Genomic DNA, 19,032 nt, shown 5'->3' on the forward strand with positions numbered 1-19,032 from the left:
CCAAATCTTCTGACTTGTTTATCAGTCAGAAACCTAAAGGTTACACAAAACCGAAAACCCCAAATCTGAGGTCTTCGTAATTCGCCAATCGTTTTAGCACTTCACAGGTTTAGTCATTCCACTCTCAGGCTGCTGACACGTCTGAGACTGAAACCTCCTTCCTGTGGTTCAGCACCTGAAGGCAACGAGAAAATACGTGCAATTGCATTTGAGGAGCTTGAAATAAAAAGGAGTAAAAATAGACTTGTATAAAGTAGTAAGTATTTTATTTATCTTTCAGGCTTGAATATGTTTCATATGAAAGGCAAAATTAAGATGAATACGTTTCCTCTCCAAGTTTAGGCACGTTACAGAAAGGCGACTGTAAATGAGTCTCAAAGAAACAAAAGATGGGAGAAAATGTGAAACCGAAACAAGACTCGGGCACTGTACACCCACACAGGTGTTAAACCTCCGAGCGGCGCGTTTGCAACCATACGAGGTTGAACAGACCAGGCAGGAGAGCGAGGGACGCGTCAGTCAAAAGTGGTCAAGACCGAGAGCAGCGCCGGCGCCCGCGTGGGCGCGCTGGAGGCAGGTGAACCATGTGACGCGTACACGGATGGAGGCACAGACGTTAGCGGACGAGTCAGCCGTTAGAAATGCAGCATTGAAGGAGAGCTCCACAAAGTCCACTCATCGACCACTGGAGGAGAGAAACAACGCACATGGAGGAGCTTTGGGATTAAATCTGGGGAGCGAACTCAGTGGTGCCGGGTACTTTCAGTGACGACGCGAGCGTCCTCCCCGTCCCTGCTTTTACCTTAAATCATACCATATGGCTTAGATGCGACCCACCGGTCAAACAACTGAGTGAAAATACTGAGTTTACATCATTATCATCACACGAGCAGAGACAGAACTGCTTTTTTAAAAAGGAACTAGAAAAAAAAATACCATTGGTTATAAACAAGCTCACCCCAGAGCCAGACTCCTGTCCTCTTTATCCACACAAACAAATGGTACGATCAGGCACAAACTGCTCCCCCATCACCAACGCAGAGGTGTCCTTGTACGTTTAAAAGGCACAAACATTTACAACCAGAGGAATATTAATTACCAAGATTCATAAACCTTTATGGATCTCAAGAGTTGCGTGGCGTTGAAACACCAGCCAGCTGTTTACGCACCGTCTTAACCGCTGCACGTTTCATCACTAATAACTTCACGCGTAACACGCACATTATGTCAAATCCTCCCAGGTCTGTGTAAAGAAACACGACGCTCAAGATTATGGCTGCACAAACACGAAAAAGGTCCCTTATCTCTGCGTGGCAGCGGGAAAAACGTGGCCTGATGCTTCACACCTCGCACGGCACTGCCACCCTCCCTGCCGGGCCGGACCCTGCGTCCAACGCACAGGAAGATGCTCGGCTCACGAGCAGGGAGATGAACCCTGGAGTGAATTAAACGAGGGATTTTAATATTCACTGTGGTCACAGCACTGTGACAGTTAGAACAGCTACTGGGAACAAACTGAGACACTAAACCAAAGGGGCCAATACAAAAATATCCAAAAAAAAAACAAACCTGGACTGAGCTGTTCTAATTGTAGCTCTCGCTCCAATCGCCATAATGCCACGATTAAATAAGACAGAACTGAAACAATTGCAATGTCAACAGTGGTTATAAATGGGATTACATAATTTAGGTCCTCAAACTACTTTTGTTTTTCTAAAATCTGACATTGTCCAGCATCGTTGATGGTATGTAAATGTGTAGCCCTGTGAACAACTCTGACCGCTGCCGGTAAACACAGGCACGGTGTACGTGGAACATCTCACACCCGTCAACAAACATCTCTGGTCCTGCTCAGTCACAGAGTAGTTGGATCCTCCAGACATTGGTGCTGAAGTCTGTCAGTGCGGGAGACAGGTCTGGCTTGTAAGAGGCGCCTACAACCCAGGAAGGTGGAATGACGTGTGTTTTTTTTTGGAATGCAAGTTAAAAACAACAATTTGAAAAAGGCCCGACTGTTCATGAGTGACAGACATTAATGTATGATGCTGCCTTCTCCTCTACTGTTTCCAACGTAAACAAGTTATGACTTCTTCCAGGTGCCTTCAAAAGAAGAATTACACATCCCTCCATGATTAGAGTGTTAGACTGGAGGCGCACAGTATCCTCCAAAGATACAGAGGATAGATTCATTAAAAATAGCTGCAGAGAGCCCTCGTGTTTTACACATATACATAAAAACAATGAAACGTCACATTATGAATGCTTAAAGGTTTAAATAATTAAAATCAATAAAAACATGGCGAGAGAAGCTCTTTGAGAGCAGGTCGGCTGCTGCTGTTCTCTGGCAGACAGCACAGCAGGAATAAATATATACTCAAATATGCCAGAGAGAGAGAGAGAGAAACAAAATGTAACTGGGAAACAGTTTCAAACTGATGCCTTTCAGAGCTCTCTCGTTCCCTCCTCTCAGCTTCTCCTAATCAGCTGCTGTGCACATCTAAAAAACAAGAGGGGACAACCTGCCCCGCTAAGACCAGTCCAGAGCCGGAACTGTTCGTCCATGTTTTTTTTTGTACAGGAACATCCGCTGCTTCTTCCCGTCTACGGCGATCAGCTTCCTGTTAACGCCCCCCCTCCTCCACCTCCTAATCCTGTGTCCGAGTCTGTCCTCCTTGTCAGGCGAGTGGTGAGGAGGGTGGGCGGCACGAAGGGGGGGGGGGGGGGGGGGGGGGGGGGGGGGGTTTGAAGAATGGAGGAAGGGAGAGGTGCCTGAAATGTAGGCCAAAGCGGTGGTGGGCGTTTCCATGGAAACAGTGTTCACAGCAGTCAGTGACATCATCGGTACAGGGAGAGGCGACTAGGTGAGGAGGGGGTGGGGGCAGGGGGGGGGGGGGGGGGGGGGGGGTGCAACACAAATGCTTCCTGATTGGCTTGGACTCAGACACGGTTCTCTCCGCCCACTCTGGTCCTCCGCAATAACCTGAGGGAAAGACAAAGACAGGACGACGTCTGAGATCTGCACAGGCACGGAAAGCTCCCAGACAATCAACCGCACGCTCACCTCCTGTTCTGTGTGTCCACGTCCAACAGGGCCTCCTGGGACACCCTGAAGTCTTCGAGAGGAGACTGGTAGCGCGACTCAAAGGAGCCCTCCCTCCCCCTGTACGCCATCGCCTGGCCCGGAGACTGTGGCAGAGGAGACATGTTGGAGGAGGTCGACGACACGGAGCCCAGCTCTCCTGAACGCTCCCTCCCTGCTTGGGCCAATGCAGACACTGACGAGGCCCCGGCAGCGAGGAATGGGCTCAAGACCTCTCCGTTTTCATCCTGAGGGCAACAAGAGACTCAGACATGATCCAAGCATTCAAATGTTTATTGTGTTGTAGTATAATCTAAGCATGGCACCACGACAAATAAAAGCATCAACATATGTATTAACTTTAAAAAAAAAAAAAAAAAAAACAGTTGGTGTTATGGAAGTGTCAGGTGTGCACACTTCCATGTCTACAACAAGAAACTCTGCAGATTTTGGCAGTGATCGATGCCATCATTTCTAAATGCGGTCTTCAATAATTTCTGAATATGAGTTTTGAAGCTTTTTGACTTACCCTGCCTCTGATTAAGTCCACGTGCACTAAAATAGATGCCAACTCCAGGTCCTCGTTGAAGCTGTTTTTCAGAGGGACCGACCTGTAGCCTGACGCAACACCATGACAGAGATAAGTAACTCAACATCAAGTGGACACGTCAGAACAACCTGTCGGTGTTCATACCTGTCTTAAGACCGTGAATGGGGAATGTGGCCTGAGCCAGGAAGTTGGGGTCATTGAACATGTCAATTTCATACACCACGAAGCGAAGGAAGGCAAACGCAGAGTTGTAAACTGTGAACTGGAAAGGCTTCCGGGGCCATGTGGGGTTCAAACCATTATCAGCTGGAGAAGAAAACAAAACATGGAGCTAAACAAGAATCTGACTTCACAAAACCACCACTGCTGCTGTTAGAGTTCTGGTGATGACACATACTGTAATGTAACAATTACTTATAGTCTTACAGTCAGTAACCTCATAAATGGTGCCTATGACTACATCCATAACCTATAAAATATACACTACACCTGAACTATTTATATGGTCACACAGCTTTGTAGTTCGGTCCTGAAAGACCTTAACTGGTTTTGGCACGGTCGTGCTTTACTGGCAGAGGGACCCAAGATTAACAAGAGATCAGCTCACCTTCCGTGTCTGTTTTTAGCTTAGCATTATCGTACTCGGCTCCGCAAACCTCGAACTCTATCAGAGGGCAAACTATGCCACGTCCGTGCTTGGGCAGGTGACGAGCTCCCAAGACCTTTGTGAAAGAAAAAAAAAAATCTGCTTAATACAAGACTCATTTCAGCCACTCTGACTGCTACCCCCCTCTTACCCCGGGGATACCTCACAGTTTCAGAGCCTCTGCAAACTCACAGTCCAGTCCTCACATTTACAGTATGTACCTCTATTTTTAGAGTGACTTGATCAAGGCCTCGTAGCGTGTTCCTGTCAAACGGATCAAAGTTATCGTCCCGCATGATGGGGGGTTGAAGGACGTAGCCGCTCCTTCCGTTCAGCATGAACAGGGCCTGGTTCATCTGCATAGGCTTATCTGCATACGCGAGAGGGGAAACGAGTCAGAATGATTTGGATGACAGTGTGTGAGCGTTTGTCTACTCTGATCATCTGTCCTGGCATTCATTAGACACCTGCTGTCTGGAAGTTGAGGGCTACCAGTTGAGAGCCGCAGAGCCACATGGGCAGCGGGTCATAGTTGGAGGAGTCGAGCCTCTGTCCTCTAGGGTAGATTCTGGACAGCTGTAGGCGATTGTACTGCAGGAACCGCTTTCCCTTAATCTTGTTAACGTACTTCTCTGCCTTAGTCTCAGGGAAGGATGACATGTCCCGGAAACAGGCTCGCTCTGTGCCAATCTCTACAGGAGGAGAGAGGGAGAGTGAGCTGGACAGTACTTGGCTATGAAAGGTTTTACTGCTGTGGTTGTTGACTGTGCCTGATTCTTACTTTCTTCATCGAATGGCACAGGTCTACAGTAGACGACAAGCTCTGATAACTCCAGTGCAATCTTCTTCCTCCTCTCCATCATCTTCCCTTCTTCGAGCTGAACACACAAAACAGGCATCTTTGAAATCAACTGCACCAACAGGAATGCATAAAACTTCCCAAACTGTATTTCCACAGCATTCAATGTGCCACAGACATTAAAATTCTTTCTGAATCCAAAAACAGCTTCTGTATGAGTGTGTGTCTGCTCAATTACATTGTCAGGCTTTTTTGTATTGGGTCACGGTCTGCATTTTTTGCCCGTCATGTGATATTTACCTTGGCCTCTGACGTCAAGGTCACTTCCCGGATCTTGGCGACCCATTCCTTGACTTCCTCGACGCTGCTGGCAGCCACATGTAGCACTGAGCCACTACTTGGCACCAAAGTGAAAACATGGGGCCTGTTGCCCATCCCATCAGGATGCACAACTAAGACAACAAAGAAAATGCATATGCTAAAATTCAGCTGATTCTACTCTGCCAGTATGTGGAAACATAACTTTGGAGCATGGTGATGGAAAATGTTGAGATTTTACAGACACTAGATGGCGCCAGAGAGCCACCAAATGGGCCACAACAAGCTGGCTTTGGTTAGCGGGGGCCACAAAAGGCTGCAAGCCTGAGCCAGGACTAATGGGTTTGTATTGATTGGACAAGAGGAGGTCAATAAAATATCAAATACAGAGCCACAAGAAAAGCCAATACAAAAAGGATGCAACAGTAAAAAAGAGACAGTAAAAAGCGCTTTAAAAAGTGTACTTAAAAAAAGAAAGAAAACATTGCAGATGTGCATGTAAGATGTGAAAAGCACGCTGCCATTTAGAAAAACGACTGCTTGCTCTGCAAGTGCAGCACAAAGTGGAGGAAGTGGAGGCTACTCACTTGTCTGACAGGAAGAAACCTCAACACTTCCTCTCAGCAGATCTCCCAGTGGACTGTTTTCTGTCATCTCCTGCTTGGAGGAAGAAAAAGGATTAAGACCTGAGTACTTTAAATCCTTATTACACCTTAATCTGTCAGGTCGGGGACGGGGCCTGTCCGCTTGACATTAAAAATACAAACTGGGTTTGATTCTTACTGGTCTGTCGGGCTCTGCTGCTGACGGACTGACCTCCTCCACATAGTTTGCAGGAAACCACATCTGCTTCTTTCCAGCACAGTCGCCCTTCCACCTGAGAGTAGCAGAAATGTGTTGAGCCCAAAGCATAATGCTAGGTTTTTCTTGTTTAATTGCTCCTGCATTCTCACTACATTCATGTTCATCTAAAAACTCACCATCCTCCTTCCTGTTTATCAACGTTAGAGATGATGGCGTTTTTGGAGAAGGAGAGCTCATCGTCTCTCTGGGCTTTGTACTCGTACATGGCTTTCACCGAGCACTGTAAAGTCCAAAACACCACGTGTTTACCGTGTCCACTATGCACAGACGTAATGGTGGAGAAATGAACCCGTCCAGGCTGGAAACTCACCTTCAATGTTGGCATTTGGTTGGCCTCCACGTAAAAGCCTGGGTTCCTGCCCTCGTACAATGAGCCATAGTCTGGCTCCTGTTGGACGCCAGATTGTGTGTCAATAGGTTTTACTGACACGTATCGTTATTGACATAATAAGGTGTTGTTAATGCCCAGAATGCAGCTACTCACAGCAGTGCCTATCTTCTCCAGTGTGTCCTCATTGATGGGATAGCGCAACTTCATTTTGCGATAAAGAGGGTACTTTTCATAGTAGCTGATGAGATCCACTAGACTGTCAAACTCAGAGGTACCCAGCACCACCATCTGACCCTCCTGCTGTACACGACAGTGCTTTATTTTCCCCTCAGCCCTGAAAGGGGGGGGGGTGACATAATATCAATAACTCTGATACACAGACACTGGTGGAAATGTAAATAAAATGGAACTACATCAGACTATTTCCTGGAAAAAGGAAACAATACAAAATTTTTAATGAGCTTACCTAAAGGAAATGGCGTATGAGTTTGGTTCTGTTCTCTTCCTGACCAGGAAAGCCCCGTCACGTGGAGCCCTCATCAACATGTTCTCAGCGTGGCTTCTGGAGAGGTTGGCATGATACCACCTGGGAAAAAACAGACAGACCGAACAGAGCTGCACTGATGAAACTATTCATTTCACACTGGATTATTCTAGTGGATGGTGAGCCACAAACACCATGTTAAAGTAAAACCTTTGATTTGATGAGTGCATTATATTATTATTATTATTAATTATTATTAATTATTAATTATTATTATTATTATTATTATGCTGCTTAAAACTCACTCTTTGCTTTCGTGAGCGTTGGTCTGTGGCACGGGTTCTGACAGCTTCATTTCAAACTCATTGCAGCGCAGCGCCACCTGCTGGTAGTGGGTGATGAGGGCAAAGAGGGTTTCAAACATCAAGTTGTCCGTCAGGTAGAACTTGGGGCTGCCTGCTTCCTGGCGGGAGTGGATACGGCAATGCTGCACCCTCCCAGAACGCCTGAAACAGCCGTGTGTGAGGCCAGACAGGTAGAGATAAATGAGTATTAACTTGTAAAACAGTTCCTATGTGTGTTTGCATTTGGAAGACAAACCGTCAGTGTGAAAACTGTGCAGAAAACACACTATACCAGAAAGACAGAGTGTAGTCTCCCACAAAGGTTTCGCTCTCTCTGACCAGGAAGGAGCCGTCAGGAGCTCCCGTGTCCAAGCAGTAGTCAGACAGCAGGCGCTCGGCTATCTGCCGCCCATCTCTCCCCAAACCCAGCTTCCCATGAAACCATTTCTCAGTCACATGTTGGTCCATGCCGTTGGGCACCTGAGAGGTTAGAAAGAAAAGAAAGGGATCACTCAAGTTGCAATGACCAATGCAAAAGGTGTGGTATGCACTACTCCTGCTAGAAGTGCATTAAGTGCTAACCTCTCTGTGCTCCTCATCATCATCATTACCCTGGTTACTGGAGGTCTCTTCAGAGTAGTAGATCTTACTGCTGGTCAGCACAAAGAAATGAGGGTACCACTCCTGGGAGAGGACACATTAGATGAAGAAAGTCAGACCACATGGGCCAGAATTCATATTTGGAAGATTTTTGCATTACATTGAAAAATCTAATATCAATAAGAAATAATAGTCTGATGTACTACGTAACAAACAAGCTTTTCCTACTTCCTTTAGCAGCATCCAGAACAGTCCTACATAGTCAGGCTGCTTACATGGTTAATGGGGTCTTCCAAGTAGAGGATGCCATTTTTAATGGAGTTGCTTATATCGTTCTCCGAGTAGGGAGTGGATGTGGACACCTCCTCATAGGCGCTACCTTCTGCAAGCTTTTTATGCTGCAATGAAGAGAGGACAGAACACGTCTAACATGAAAAAGAACTTGAATCTTTATACATTGATCTTTTATTAGGAGGTCACAATGTAATTGTATTTTCTCTCTATTAGTAGGAATAAATACTTTAAGTGTCTCCTGACCTTGATGAGTATCTTCTTCTTGAGCTGGTTGGGTGAGGGCAAGCTATCTGCTGCAATGTCCACCGCCTTGGTCAGCAGCATGTCTGCAAACACTTTCTTGAACTGAGTCGCCATATTTCTCTGCTGCACGATACTACAATGGTCTTCGATCGAAAGGATGATGGGATAGCTGAGGGAGAGTTGCAATTTAAAATTTTATCTGTGGTCATCATAATACTCAATATGATATCATACTGATCATAATATCAGTATTATTGTATGGCACTCTGCAATTATTAATGACACCACAGTAGCCTGTCTACATTGTTTAATCACACACACATATATATGTGTGTGTGTGTGTGTGTGTGTGTGTGTGTGTGTGTGTGTGTGTGTGTGTGTGTTCTATACTTATCATCCTTCAAAACTCTGAAGCAAAGAACAGTTGGTGGAAACTCACTCTGACGTGACAAAGGCATGCTCCTTAATGGTCGCCAGGACGTCAGTAAATTTGATTTTTGTTGTGAGGGTGTGGCCGTGGTAGATGACCGGCATTGCGTCTGGACCATCCCAGCAGTCCACTGAAAATGTCACAGCATTGTATTTATATAGTAGATATAAAAATACATACACATTGACTGTAACAATGCAGAATGCGGAGGTGTGTGGACACTTTAAAATAACTCAGTGCTAATTATAGAAACCTGCTTAACAGGTATCTGGCGCAAAGGTGATGTACAGTGCTGCTATGTGACTATAAGCGGGTGTACGAGTGGCAGCTGCATTAAAAAGCATGAGGCACAAGTTGTCCAGACGGGTAATTATGAAGTCCCGAGTCAAGTGGTGGTTCTAAGCCTTTGTGTTTACCCACATTCAATACAGCGACAGCCCATCCTCAAACAGCGAGCGTACGCCTCCAGGGAAGATTCGCTGGAAAACTGGTCTCCTGTCAGGTAGCTATGACCGAGAATGAAGCAAGTAGGATTCACACATTATGAACACAACACACATTAGAACAGCACAAAAAGCTACTACTCTGGTTGGACTCAAAGTATTAAGTAAAGCAAAGAAAAAGTACTGTTTCCTATCTAGAACAGAAGCTTATCATTTAAACTGCCTTTCACACACACTTTTAAATGGGAGGAAAAACTAATTTTCCTGCACAATGCACATTTAGATCTCCTTCTGGGCCATGATTGTTAAATAATACCCTTTTATCTGATGCATGAAGTCAGTTCAAAAGCCCCCTTTAGTTAAAGGGCGCCCGCTCTCAGTGTTCCCAGGGACTAATTACAACTAGATGACCTAAATGTGAACATGCATGCCCCCCACCCAGGCCTGCTTACGTGTTGTGAGAAGAGGAGATCCAGTAGTGGGACAAGGGGTTGTTCATGTTGTCTGGACACACTTGGTCTAGAGAGGAGTCCCAGATGGTGTTCTCTTTGGAGAACAAGTACGTCAGGAACTGCGTAAGAAAGAACACGTCTGAATGCAAATGTACAAACTTCCCTCAACTGACTGGCCTTGAATTCTTGCCTTTAACAGACTTGTCGGTGCAGGGCAACAACAGTTATCTCTGCATCTTGCATAGTTCTCTTTCTGTAGTTGCATGACAAATCTGGTACCTGACATATTTAACATTCTAATGTGAGACACTCCTGAAAGCTGTCCTGCAACCGCTTCTTCTTTTCTCTAGTTAACCATAGCTCTGCGGCGACCACAATAAGCATCAGTTTCTGCAGAACAGCCAGGCAGCACCACCGTCAAGAACTTTTCTATTTGTGTGGGAAGATGCGCTTCAGGCCAAGAACATGGCTATCCATGTCAATTTCTGAGCATCTCCTACGCCTACAGCACTGGGGTCTTCAGCAAAAACACCTCAATTTTTCCATCAGTGAGCAAAGACCCGCGAAAGGGTACGATTGAGAAAAAGTAGGGGAACAGTGTGAGAGGCGGTGAAAGTGTGCATACCTCATCTTGCTGGAAATAAGGCTGCTCAACTTCCCTCAGAGGGTCCTTGAGGTAGCTGAACATAAACTCCTGAACCTTGTCAGAGTCTGTAGCCCACATTTCCTGCATTCACATTAAAAGGCCCCAGTAAGTATTGTGTTTTTAAAGAAGCGAAACCCCAAACGAGGCTGATATTCAATGGCTTGGCCAGAGAGGCTACCTTCTGGGACTCCAGGAGGAAGCCCTTGAAGTCCTCTAGGGAGATCCTCTGATCTGGTCTGTCGATGAACCTGACAGGGTAATCATTTGCTTCAATAAACACACACACCCATGACGCTGCAGATAGGTTGGTGGTGTGTACGAAGCATGTTTTTAACCTACCTCTGTAAAAATGGAATCTCCATCTGAAAGACGAAAAGAACATTTTAGTTAATTAATCAAAGCGCGGTGCTTTCGGTGTGTTTAGTAGTTGGCATCTGAGGGCGGAGGGTGGATAGATGTCAGGAGCACTGAGGTCATCCATTCAATCTGACCCCAGCCTGCCTGCTCCTAACAGCCTCCACCAGAGGGGTTTGGTGGGTTTTTAACTGGTCCATATTGATCCAACAGCCTTTTGAGAACAGCCAAATGGGGGAGGAAGGGAGCCTTGGCAGGGCATCAGATGGGCTGCTGGGGGATGGAAGTGTCGGGACAGAGCCGCGCGTGGACACATGAAGTGACTGCACTTACATTTTTCTGTGCGTCGAACATGAGGCTACGGTAGAGCTGGGCGAACTGGCTGAAGGACACGTCTCCGTTCCTCATCTCAGAGTCCTGTTAGGTAACGAACAAGAGAAAAAGAAATGACTTAGCCTCCAATATCTCGTTGAAAAGGAACCGAGCAGCGGAACCGTCTGTGATAGGTGGAAGGTGGTTACCGGAAGTTTCTCTCGGAGGAACCTCATGTTGGGCACCCTGTAGTTGACCTGGCTCAGCATGCCTTTTAGATCCTTACAGGATATCCTACACACATGCACAGGTTGAAATAAAATCAAACACAAACATGGATACGCAGGTAGACAACGCGCACACGCCCTCCAACGCCGCTCGTTTGGACTGAGGGGATTCACTTTTACTACACAGCCCGGAATTCTGGCCGGAGAAGACAATGCCCTAATAGTAACAAAGGCTTGTGCTTTCGTCAGGGATATAACAGACAAACATCTGTGCGTCTCCTCCATCCTCTGCCACCTCTTCCTGCAGCAGGAAACAGACTGCAGAGTGCGGCTGAGAGGTTAGTTCCTTCACTACACCCCAACACAGTTCTCAGACACCTCGCAGCCTCCACAAACGGCAGCACTGTCTTCAAAGCGAGCCGACGTACCTGTCTTCTCTGTCACGATCCACAGCGTAGAACTGCTTGCGTAGCCACCTAAGGAAAATGAAGGCATTTCAAATGTAAATAATAATTAATTAAAAGTAATGAAAACAGTGTGAGCGACATCTGTTCATACCAGCCTCACACTATCCTGAGAGTGTTGTGTACCTTTCTATTTGAAGTGGTGTTGGTGACTTCAGTGTGTCAGCCACAAGCCTGTTGAGGCCCTTCACCCACATGGACATCTCCTCATCAGACGTTGCTGCAGAACATGCAAGAAATCCTATTATCTCTATACTTTGCAGACCGCTAATACCTCGAAGGCCAGTTTATGACTGTAATCATGTGTGGAGGTTCGCTGGGTAAAAATACTAAATATGTGCAAATGTAAGCACGTACCGGCCAGGCTCAGGGATTTGAGACGAAACTCTGTGCCGTAAAGGATGACGAAGCAATGAGCGTGATCCAGCCGAATGGCAGAGTCCTCCACGTAGCGCTCAAAGTCCCGCGACTTCTGTCCAGGACGAATCTCCTTGATCTCCCGAATGTCAACTAGGCAAAGACACATTCAGCAACAGTTACGTTTCCATACACTTACAGCATGCAGATGTCCCTATTTTCTCTAAACAGTTTAGTTACGTTAAATAAATGCCCTAAAACATCTTTATCTACATTCATCTACTGACCAGCACAGTTGTTTCATGCAAGTCGATGTTCATACACTTGCGACTGTTAATTGATTTAAATGTTCAAAGAGGGGGGATCAAAGTGAAATAGAGCAAATATTAAACAAATTTTCTTAAGCATAAAAACAGGATGTGGTAACTACTAAACATCAGTACTTTGATTGCTAATGATAAAAGTGTGGCATGAATAAAGCTCCGCAAAGTGTTTCCCATTAATTCCGGTGAAGCCATAATTATATATTCACAATTGAGATATCTGGGTTAAATGTAACGCTAACCTTCCATCACACAGCCCATCTGAGCCTTTCAGGCGCTTTAAAACCACAGAGTGGAACTAAGGCCACAACCTAAACCACATATAGGTATATGTCTAAACATGAACACTGGAAAGATATTATCATATATGTCACCTTTATATGAAGACGATCATTAGGTCAACAATAACATTTCACTTTCACCACTAAAAACAGACCAAAATCTAGAAGTTTGCAGAAGGACTAAGAATAAATTGAGAAGGAGTTCAACAGGTCTGTCTGTGTTACATTACCAGTTAAAGACCAAGAGCAAGGACACACAAGCACACACACAGTTCCCCTTCCTGCCCCTGAGCCACACATCCTGTGCTTTCGTCGCCTACACACCACATCTGTGCTTGCGTATAGGTGAGCATGTGCATGCTCTCTTCCACGTCTCCACATGCACAATTTCACCACACCGAACTCTCTAATCACACACACAATCATGTCACAGTTTACGTGTTCAAGCCAGCAGACTTCCGCTGAGAGCAAGGCAGTCTTGACAGGCCGATCTGTTAGACAACACTTTTCATCACTGGAGTCAAAATATTTGGAGCATTCCACAGACAGATGCAGGAAATAAAGAGATAGCCGGAGGTACGACCTGACCAAAGCAGATGAGAGAAGGTATCCTGCAACACACTCCCACACTTCCTCCAGAAGCCCGTTCTGCCATCCACACAAGTCACAAACTCTGGTCATCACTTACCTTTTCCTTTGAGTCTTCAATAAAGTGAGGTTCTGAAACACGAGGATTCATAATTTTTCATGTTTTAATAAATCCTTATACACAACAACAGAGCAAACATCTGAAATAACCCTGGAATAATTAAGTATGTAGGATTCACTAAAGAAAATAATATATTCACAGAAGAAGAAAGCATATAATGCAGGTATCTGGATTTGGGATTTTACTTCTGTAACATGGACAGTACAGAAAAATGTAAAATAATACTTAGTCTGACAAATCACACCTCTAGTTAATCAGCCTTTAATATTTATTATTAGTAGTTCAGAGAGTTGACAGTTGTCCATCACGTCTGAAAACTATTTTGACTATGATTATAATGATTTAACTGATCCTGAATGAGCTGCTTCACTGATAATTGAATACCTTTGGAGTTTGGACTGTAGCTGGGACCAAACATAACGCATCATGGGATTATTAAACAATAGAGAACTGCAGCCTGACAACACAGGAAAACACTGGGCACAGAATAGAGTAAGAGGCTCATGTACAGTTGTGAAGGTTTCAGAGTGCGAGCGTGTCACGTCAGCTGATCGTATCAGCTCCTTTGACATCGCGCTGGATAAAGTTAAGCAGAGGACTTTCCATCTGACAAATAACGGTCACGCTGCTACATGGACTGTTCCCCTTTCCAACACCCTGCAAGTGGAAAGAGCCACTTGTTTCCCCAGACACCTGTCAGTGAAATGTGTGCTAGATTAAACAATTGAAATGAACACACGCATTGGCAATAACTTCCCTGATCAACAGCCAAGTGTGCATTGAACGAAGATAGCAGGGCAGATACTAGAAAGAACAACATGTCTCAGGCTTGAAGGCATTTTAGAAGCTGTGGAAAATGCAGGTCAGCATTACGTTAAAGAGTTTCCACAGAAATGTGGAAGCTAATTGCAGCCACAATTAGGCTAATAGAGTGAACATGAAAACTAACAGGGAATTTCTACTGCATTGACTTAGTTTACTTCTAAGAAAACGCCACAATCCAGCTGATGACATTTCTGCTTGCTGCTATTGGAAACAGGCGTGTTCAGCGTGACTCTTGTTGCATAACACAGTGAGGTGTTGTTCACAATACAACTAACAATGTACAAGACGCGGCGTCTAGACCTGATCACGCCTCACATTCCTGTGATTGGGTTGAAGATTGATCTGTTGGCATCGGACGCCCAAAAACATTGAGTTTGTAAAACAAACAAAAAGCAAGATGGCTTCAGCTCTGAGTCAAAAGAAGCTGAAGTAACTACTGCACGACGCCGCATGTGTTTGTGTGTACTTCGTCCTACAGCAGCAAAAATCTGTTTTCTTGCCCGTTAATTTATTCCTCAATTGACCCATGTCTTAATTTGGGCCGGCAGTGAAAACGGCCATGCGACCTTCCAGAAACCTGGCGCCATGAACAGGAACCTGGACCCGTATTCAGACGGTGACGCTGAATCGACAACACTAAAGTGTGTTTAAGGTGCTCAACACGTAAAACCAACCAGCTCATACCTCAGTAACTTTGTGCAATGCTACACTTATGTTGCGCTACAACAAGCTAAACCTAATGCAATGATGTGGAACAGAGCTGCTATTAAGTTCCCTTTTATGAAGGTGATCTTACTCCGTCTCAGTATTGATGAATCAGCATCACTTCGTAGACTGGAGCTTGTGGTCAATGACGTGTTTTGCATAATACTGAGAGGAATTTCCATTATTTTGTTTCTTCCAATTATAATCAACGAACAAATGGAATGACTCCGTTTAGTACAGTACAATTCAACTTCAGCACCCACACACACCAAGACAGTAAATACATTGTGTTGCAGTGGGACAGTTTATATGTGAGGAGTCAAGCGGGCACTGATGATGACACTGCTTCTCAATGTTTTTAACTGTTCTCACCCTTGTTTAGTCTGAGTTCACGTTGTTATATTAAGTGATCATGTGTGAAATTAACTCCTGCAGCGTTTTTCTCAACCGAGAAGCTACAGCGGCAGCACATCCACTCTGGAGCTTCTCTGCGAGGCCTGTGGAAGCACAGGACCTGTGACAGAAGGCCTTTGTTTCCAGAGCACCAACGTTTAATCATAGCTTGAGAATAACAGTGTGTGTAAATAGTCATTTCCAAAACATTTTAGTCTGACTCAATCAGTAGGTCAGTGAGCTCGCTGTCACTGTAATGTCTGACTTCCCATTAACTGATGGATGCGCGATCATCTCATCAGGCTAAGCCAGAGGTATCCCTCCTTATATTCGACTGATTATCAGATGTGTTCTTGGCTTTTTTCCAGCTGCTGATTGACTGATCACACCTGGTCATAGTAATCAGTGGTACCAGGGGAAAATGCTGCTAAAGTACAACGGAGGAGTTCAAGTGTACGAAGCTTCACATTTAGGTCGTGCCTACATTCGCCAATCGCTCCGCGAGCCCACATCCTGCACCTTCGAGACAGAGCAGGGCTACGTGATCACGCGAAAAAACCAAAATCGGACACGCATGCGGTTGACACGTGCATCGATGGAGAAAGACAACATCGCTAGAGACCAGAAATCAATCTGCAAGCAGAGAAAGGGTGAACAATAGACTTTGATCGAGGGTGAACTGGGTGTCAGCACGTTATATTTAGCCACCGGTGGCTTCACCAATGTTGACGGTTGATGCGATTATTCTCTCATGACCACCGATGGGGGTAAAATACACAAGGCCAAAACAAACACAAATGCTCACACGCTTCCCGTAAAAAGCTCCATAATCTATTTCTGTGCATTAATGAGCCTCCTAGGCCAATTCCACCTCCCCAGCAGTATCAAATGTCAGCTATGAGCTCATGTGTATGAAACCCCTCATCGCGGAGAAGACGATACCGTTGCGTTGAGAAAAAAAAAAATCTTTGTGTGACTGCTCTCCTTTTGCAGCATCCGGAGCGACTGCAGCTGTGCAGAAGGCACCCTACCACTAAACACAGACTACTGTGTGCCCTCAGTCAGACAGTGTTTTGTTGAAGATTAACCTGAATGGCAGCTTCCTGGTACGTACATTACAGCAGCGCTGTGAGGCTAAAAGAAGGCGACTTCCAGAAAACATTCTCTTCTTGTCGTCAGCCGTGGGACGACCGTGGTTCAATTTACCGGCTGCTTGTTCTTTTAATAATTACGCCCACTTTTTCTAATGGTCCCAAACCACCAACTGAGCGTTTGAGTCTGAATATTAGTTAAAGGATAAAACCCTGCTTCAAGAGAGGGAATTCTTTCAGGAATTAATCACATCTGAAATCAGTAATATGTTGAATGTTGTCTCTTAGCTCCTGCAATAAAGCTTAATGCGGATACAACAATCAATTACTACCTCTGCCTATTTAAAAACATCTGTAAACTCCATTTAGGTCATAATGGGACTCTCATTACCACAAACAACAACAGTGGCCCCAACAGTCCTCCACAAACCTGGCACTTATGCCAGTAATACATTCAATTAACATTATAGTGACATTTGCTTTCACCAATGCCTATAAGAGATTTTGGAAGGGACGTCTCTTATATAATTGTCCAGATGTTCACGACACCATTCCTGCAAGTCACTGTGTACCAACTTTATGTTTATCGCATGTAAACCGACCCGTTTGTCAGGTGTGAGTCCCGTCAGCGCCGCGCTCGCTGTGTGCTTGTGTCTGCCTTGATGCTACTTACTCTCTCCCTCGATCTTGTCGGTTCCGCGGGTCCAAATAATGGTCCTGGTCTCCAGCTTGACTTGGAAAGTCCTCCTCTCGGGCCGCTGGGACTTCTTAGAATAAAAGAGCGTGAGCACGGTGCCCAGCTCCAGGTCCCGGTACAGGGTGTTCATCTCCGTATCGTTGTCCATCCACGGAACGGGGCCGTTGGAAAAGAAGGCCGAGGTCCCTGCCATGTTCACTTCCCCCGTTTGTTATCCGCTTCCTCTCAGAACAATCTGCTCAGCGCAGGCCTCGTCAGGGATACCTAGAGCAGAGGGGGAACCCGTCAAACAGCAGCTCCCCGGGGACGTCTGGCGTTGCTGCCCCACACCCATTATCCCGCACGCTTGGTTCGAGCACATTACTCTAATGCTTCACGTAACTTCCACATTTGGCCTAAACCCGCTAAAACTTACAGGATTAATTATTCACAAATATCACGAGGCGAGAAATCACAGGCTTAATGGTTTCTGTCCCCGTTTAGTTCAGGTGGTTAAGCATCAGAGGTTAAAACACGCAAACCCGTTTATGTCCCACCTTCTTCCTCCGTAAATCACATTCCTGTCATTCCTTTACAACCAGCGGAGCATGTGGACGCCGCGTCACCGGTTCTAAGTTAATAGGAGCGGACACAGCGTCCGCAGGTTGGGAAAAGTAGGTTGTATGAAATCTATAAGACAATCTGAACATTTCATAACATGCATGCGGTGACCTCACAGGACTGTGACGTCCTTAAAGGTCCAGCAGCTGCACATTTATGATTAATAATCGGAATAAAACGGCAGCGACGCGACAAGACGCGCCGATAAAGCGAACGGCACCGCAGAACTTTCTCCCCCCGTCATTCCAGCTTCGCTCCCGGTGGCGGCGACGTTTAATTTGGTTTAAACTGCTTTGGAAAAAAACAACAGGAGCCGCAGGCCCCAGACCTGCTGGAAGAGGACCGACAAAGTTTCCCCCCGCGCGCACGAGACGCCAGGTTGCTGGAAACGCGACTGGTGGCGGACGGCGGCGCCGCGTGAGCCGTGCAACAGGACACGTCCGGCGCGTCTCGCGGCGCGGACGCGGGGCCGGCGCGCGCGAGCGTGTCGCCGGGAAAAGCAGGCACCGTGGCGGGTTTCCCACCGCGAAAACACGCAGGTAGCGGCGGCGCGTGGCCCGTCTCCGCCGTCTCTTTCCGCCTCCCGGTCCCGAGGAAAAGAACGCGTCGCCGGGGCCGCGGTGCCGCGCGGGTTCCGCGCCGTACCTACCGCCGCAATCACGGCCCGACCGCGCATCTCCAACGGCTGCTGCTGCTGCTCTCGCGCTCCCGTCTTCTCCTCCGCGGCTCCACGATGTTTTCCGCGCTTACATCATCGCTAGGCCACGAAACGACACGGCGCTCCCGACGTTTGCATTACTCCCCTCCGCCCGTCCGTGGAGAGAGGCAGGCAGACGGCGAGGACCGCGGTAAGACACGCAAGTTTGTGTGCTCCCGGACGCAGCCAGCGCAGGCCCTTCCCCCTCCCGCGGCCTGCCCCCAGTGGTGGCGTTGCCGCAGACGGGAGACACGCTTCCGCTACTGCTTTTCACAATAAAAGTCGGAGCTTGTCGCATTGAATTGCGGCCAAAGCTCGTGCCTGTCATTTCTTGAGGTTGTAAATTAGACACGAGCCAAAACCTAAAAAAAAGCAGCGTTGCCTTGCTTGTGCTCACACGTTCCCTCTTGCCTGTTTATAAGCCAGTGGTTCTTAGACTGAATCCTTCCTTTGGTCTTCACATATTAATGAGAT

General features: G+C 46.4%; 1 protein-coding gene across 3 annotated transcripts; it reads right to left on the minus strand.

Moving 5' to 3' along the window:
- Positions 1-239: 239 nt before the first annotated feature.
- plcg1 (phospholipase C, gamma 1) lies at positions 240-18,777 on the minus strand. Of its 3 annotated transcripts, none has more exons than XM_029155762.3 (33): positions 18,511-18,777; positions 17,238-17,525; positions 12,238-12,390; positions 12,007-12,100; positions 11,845-11,892; positions 11,399-11,483; positions 11,211-11,294; positions 10,863-10,885; positions 10,702-10,771; positions 10,503-10,604; positions 9,878-9,996; positions 9,403-9,488; positions 8,992-9,112; positions 8,553-8,721; positions 8,291-8,413; positions 7,998-8,099; positions 7,708-7,895; positions 7,377-7,577; positions 7,054-7,173; positions 6,741-6,921; positions 6,567-6,644; positions 6,373-6,476; positions 6,209-6,269; positions 5,980-6,049; positions 5,375-5,526; positions 5,057-5,153; positions 4,743-4,967; positions 4,497-4,645; positions 4,237-4,351; positions 3,774-3,935; positions 3,609-3,697; positions 3,062-3,327; positions 240-2,980 (listed from the first exon to the last, which is right to left on the minus strand). In XM_029155762.3, the coding sequence occupies exons 2-33, from the start codon at positions 17,452-17,454 to the stop codon at positions 2,938-2,940; spliced, it is 3,897 nt and encodes a 1,298-aa protein (XP_029011595.1). In that variant the 5' UTR covers positions 17,455-17,525; positions 18,511-18,777; the 3' UTR covers positions 240-2,937. The 3 variants fall into 3 exon arrangements, with proteins under 3 accessions (XP_029011595.1, XP_029011594.1, XP_029011593.1); XM_029155761.3 differs by having other exon boundaries at positions 6,176-6,269; XM_029155760.3 differs by having other exon boundaries at positions 5,980-6,052; positions 6,176-6,269.
- Positions 18,778-19,032: the final 255 nt, after the last annotated feature.

This window comes from Betta splendens, chromosome 7, assembly GCF_900634795.4.
Source record: "Betta splendens chromosome 7, fBetSpl5.4, whole genome shotgun sequence".
Lineage (NCBI taxonomy): Eukaryota > Metazoa > Chordata > Actinopteri > Anabantiformes > Osphronemidae > Betta > Betta splendens.

What these genes read in the sequence shown, in the direction of transcription:
- plcg1 (XM_029155760.3), bottom strand. Translation starts at nt 17,454, where the DNA reads ATGGCAGGGACCTCGGCCTTCTTTTCCAACGGCCCCGTTCCGTGGATG. An exon ending in TCATACGCCATTTCCTTTAG is followed by an intron (nt 6,922 to 7,053) that starts GTAAGCTCATTA and finishes CCCCCCTTTCAG; the next exon opens with GGCTGAGGGGAAAATAAAGC. An exon ending in GATAAACAGGAAGGAGGATG is followed by an intron (nt 6,270 to 6,372) that starts GTGAGTTTTTAG and finishes TGCTACTCTCAG; the next exon opens with GTGGAAGGGCGACTGTGCTG.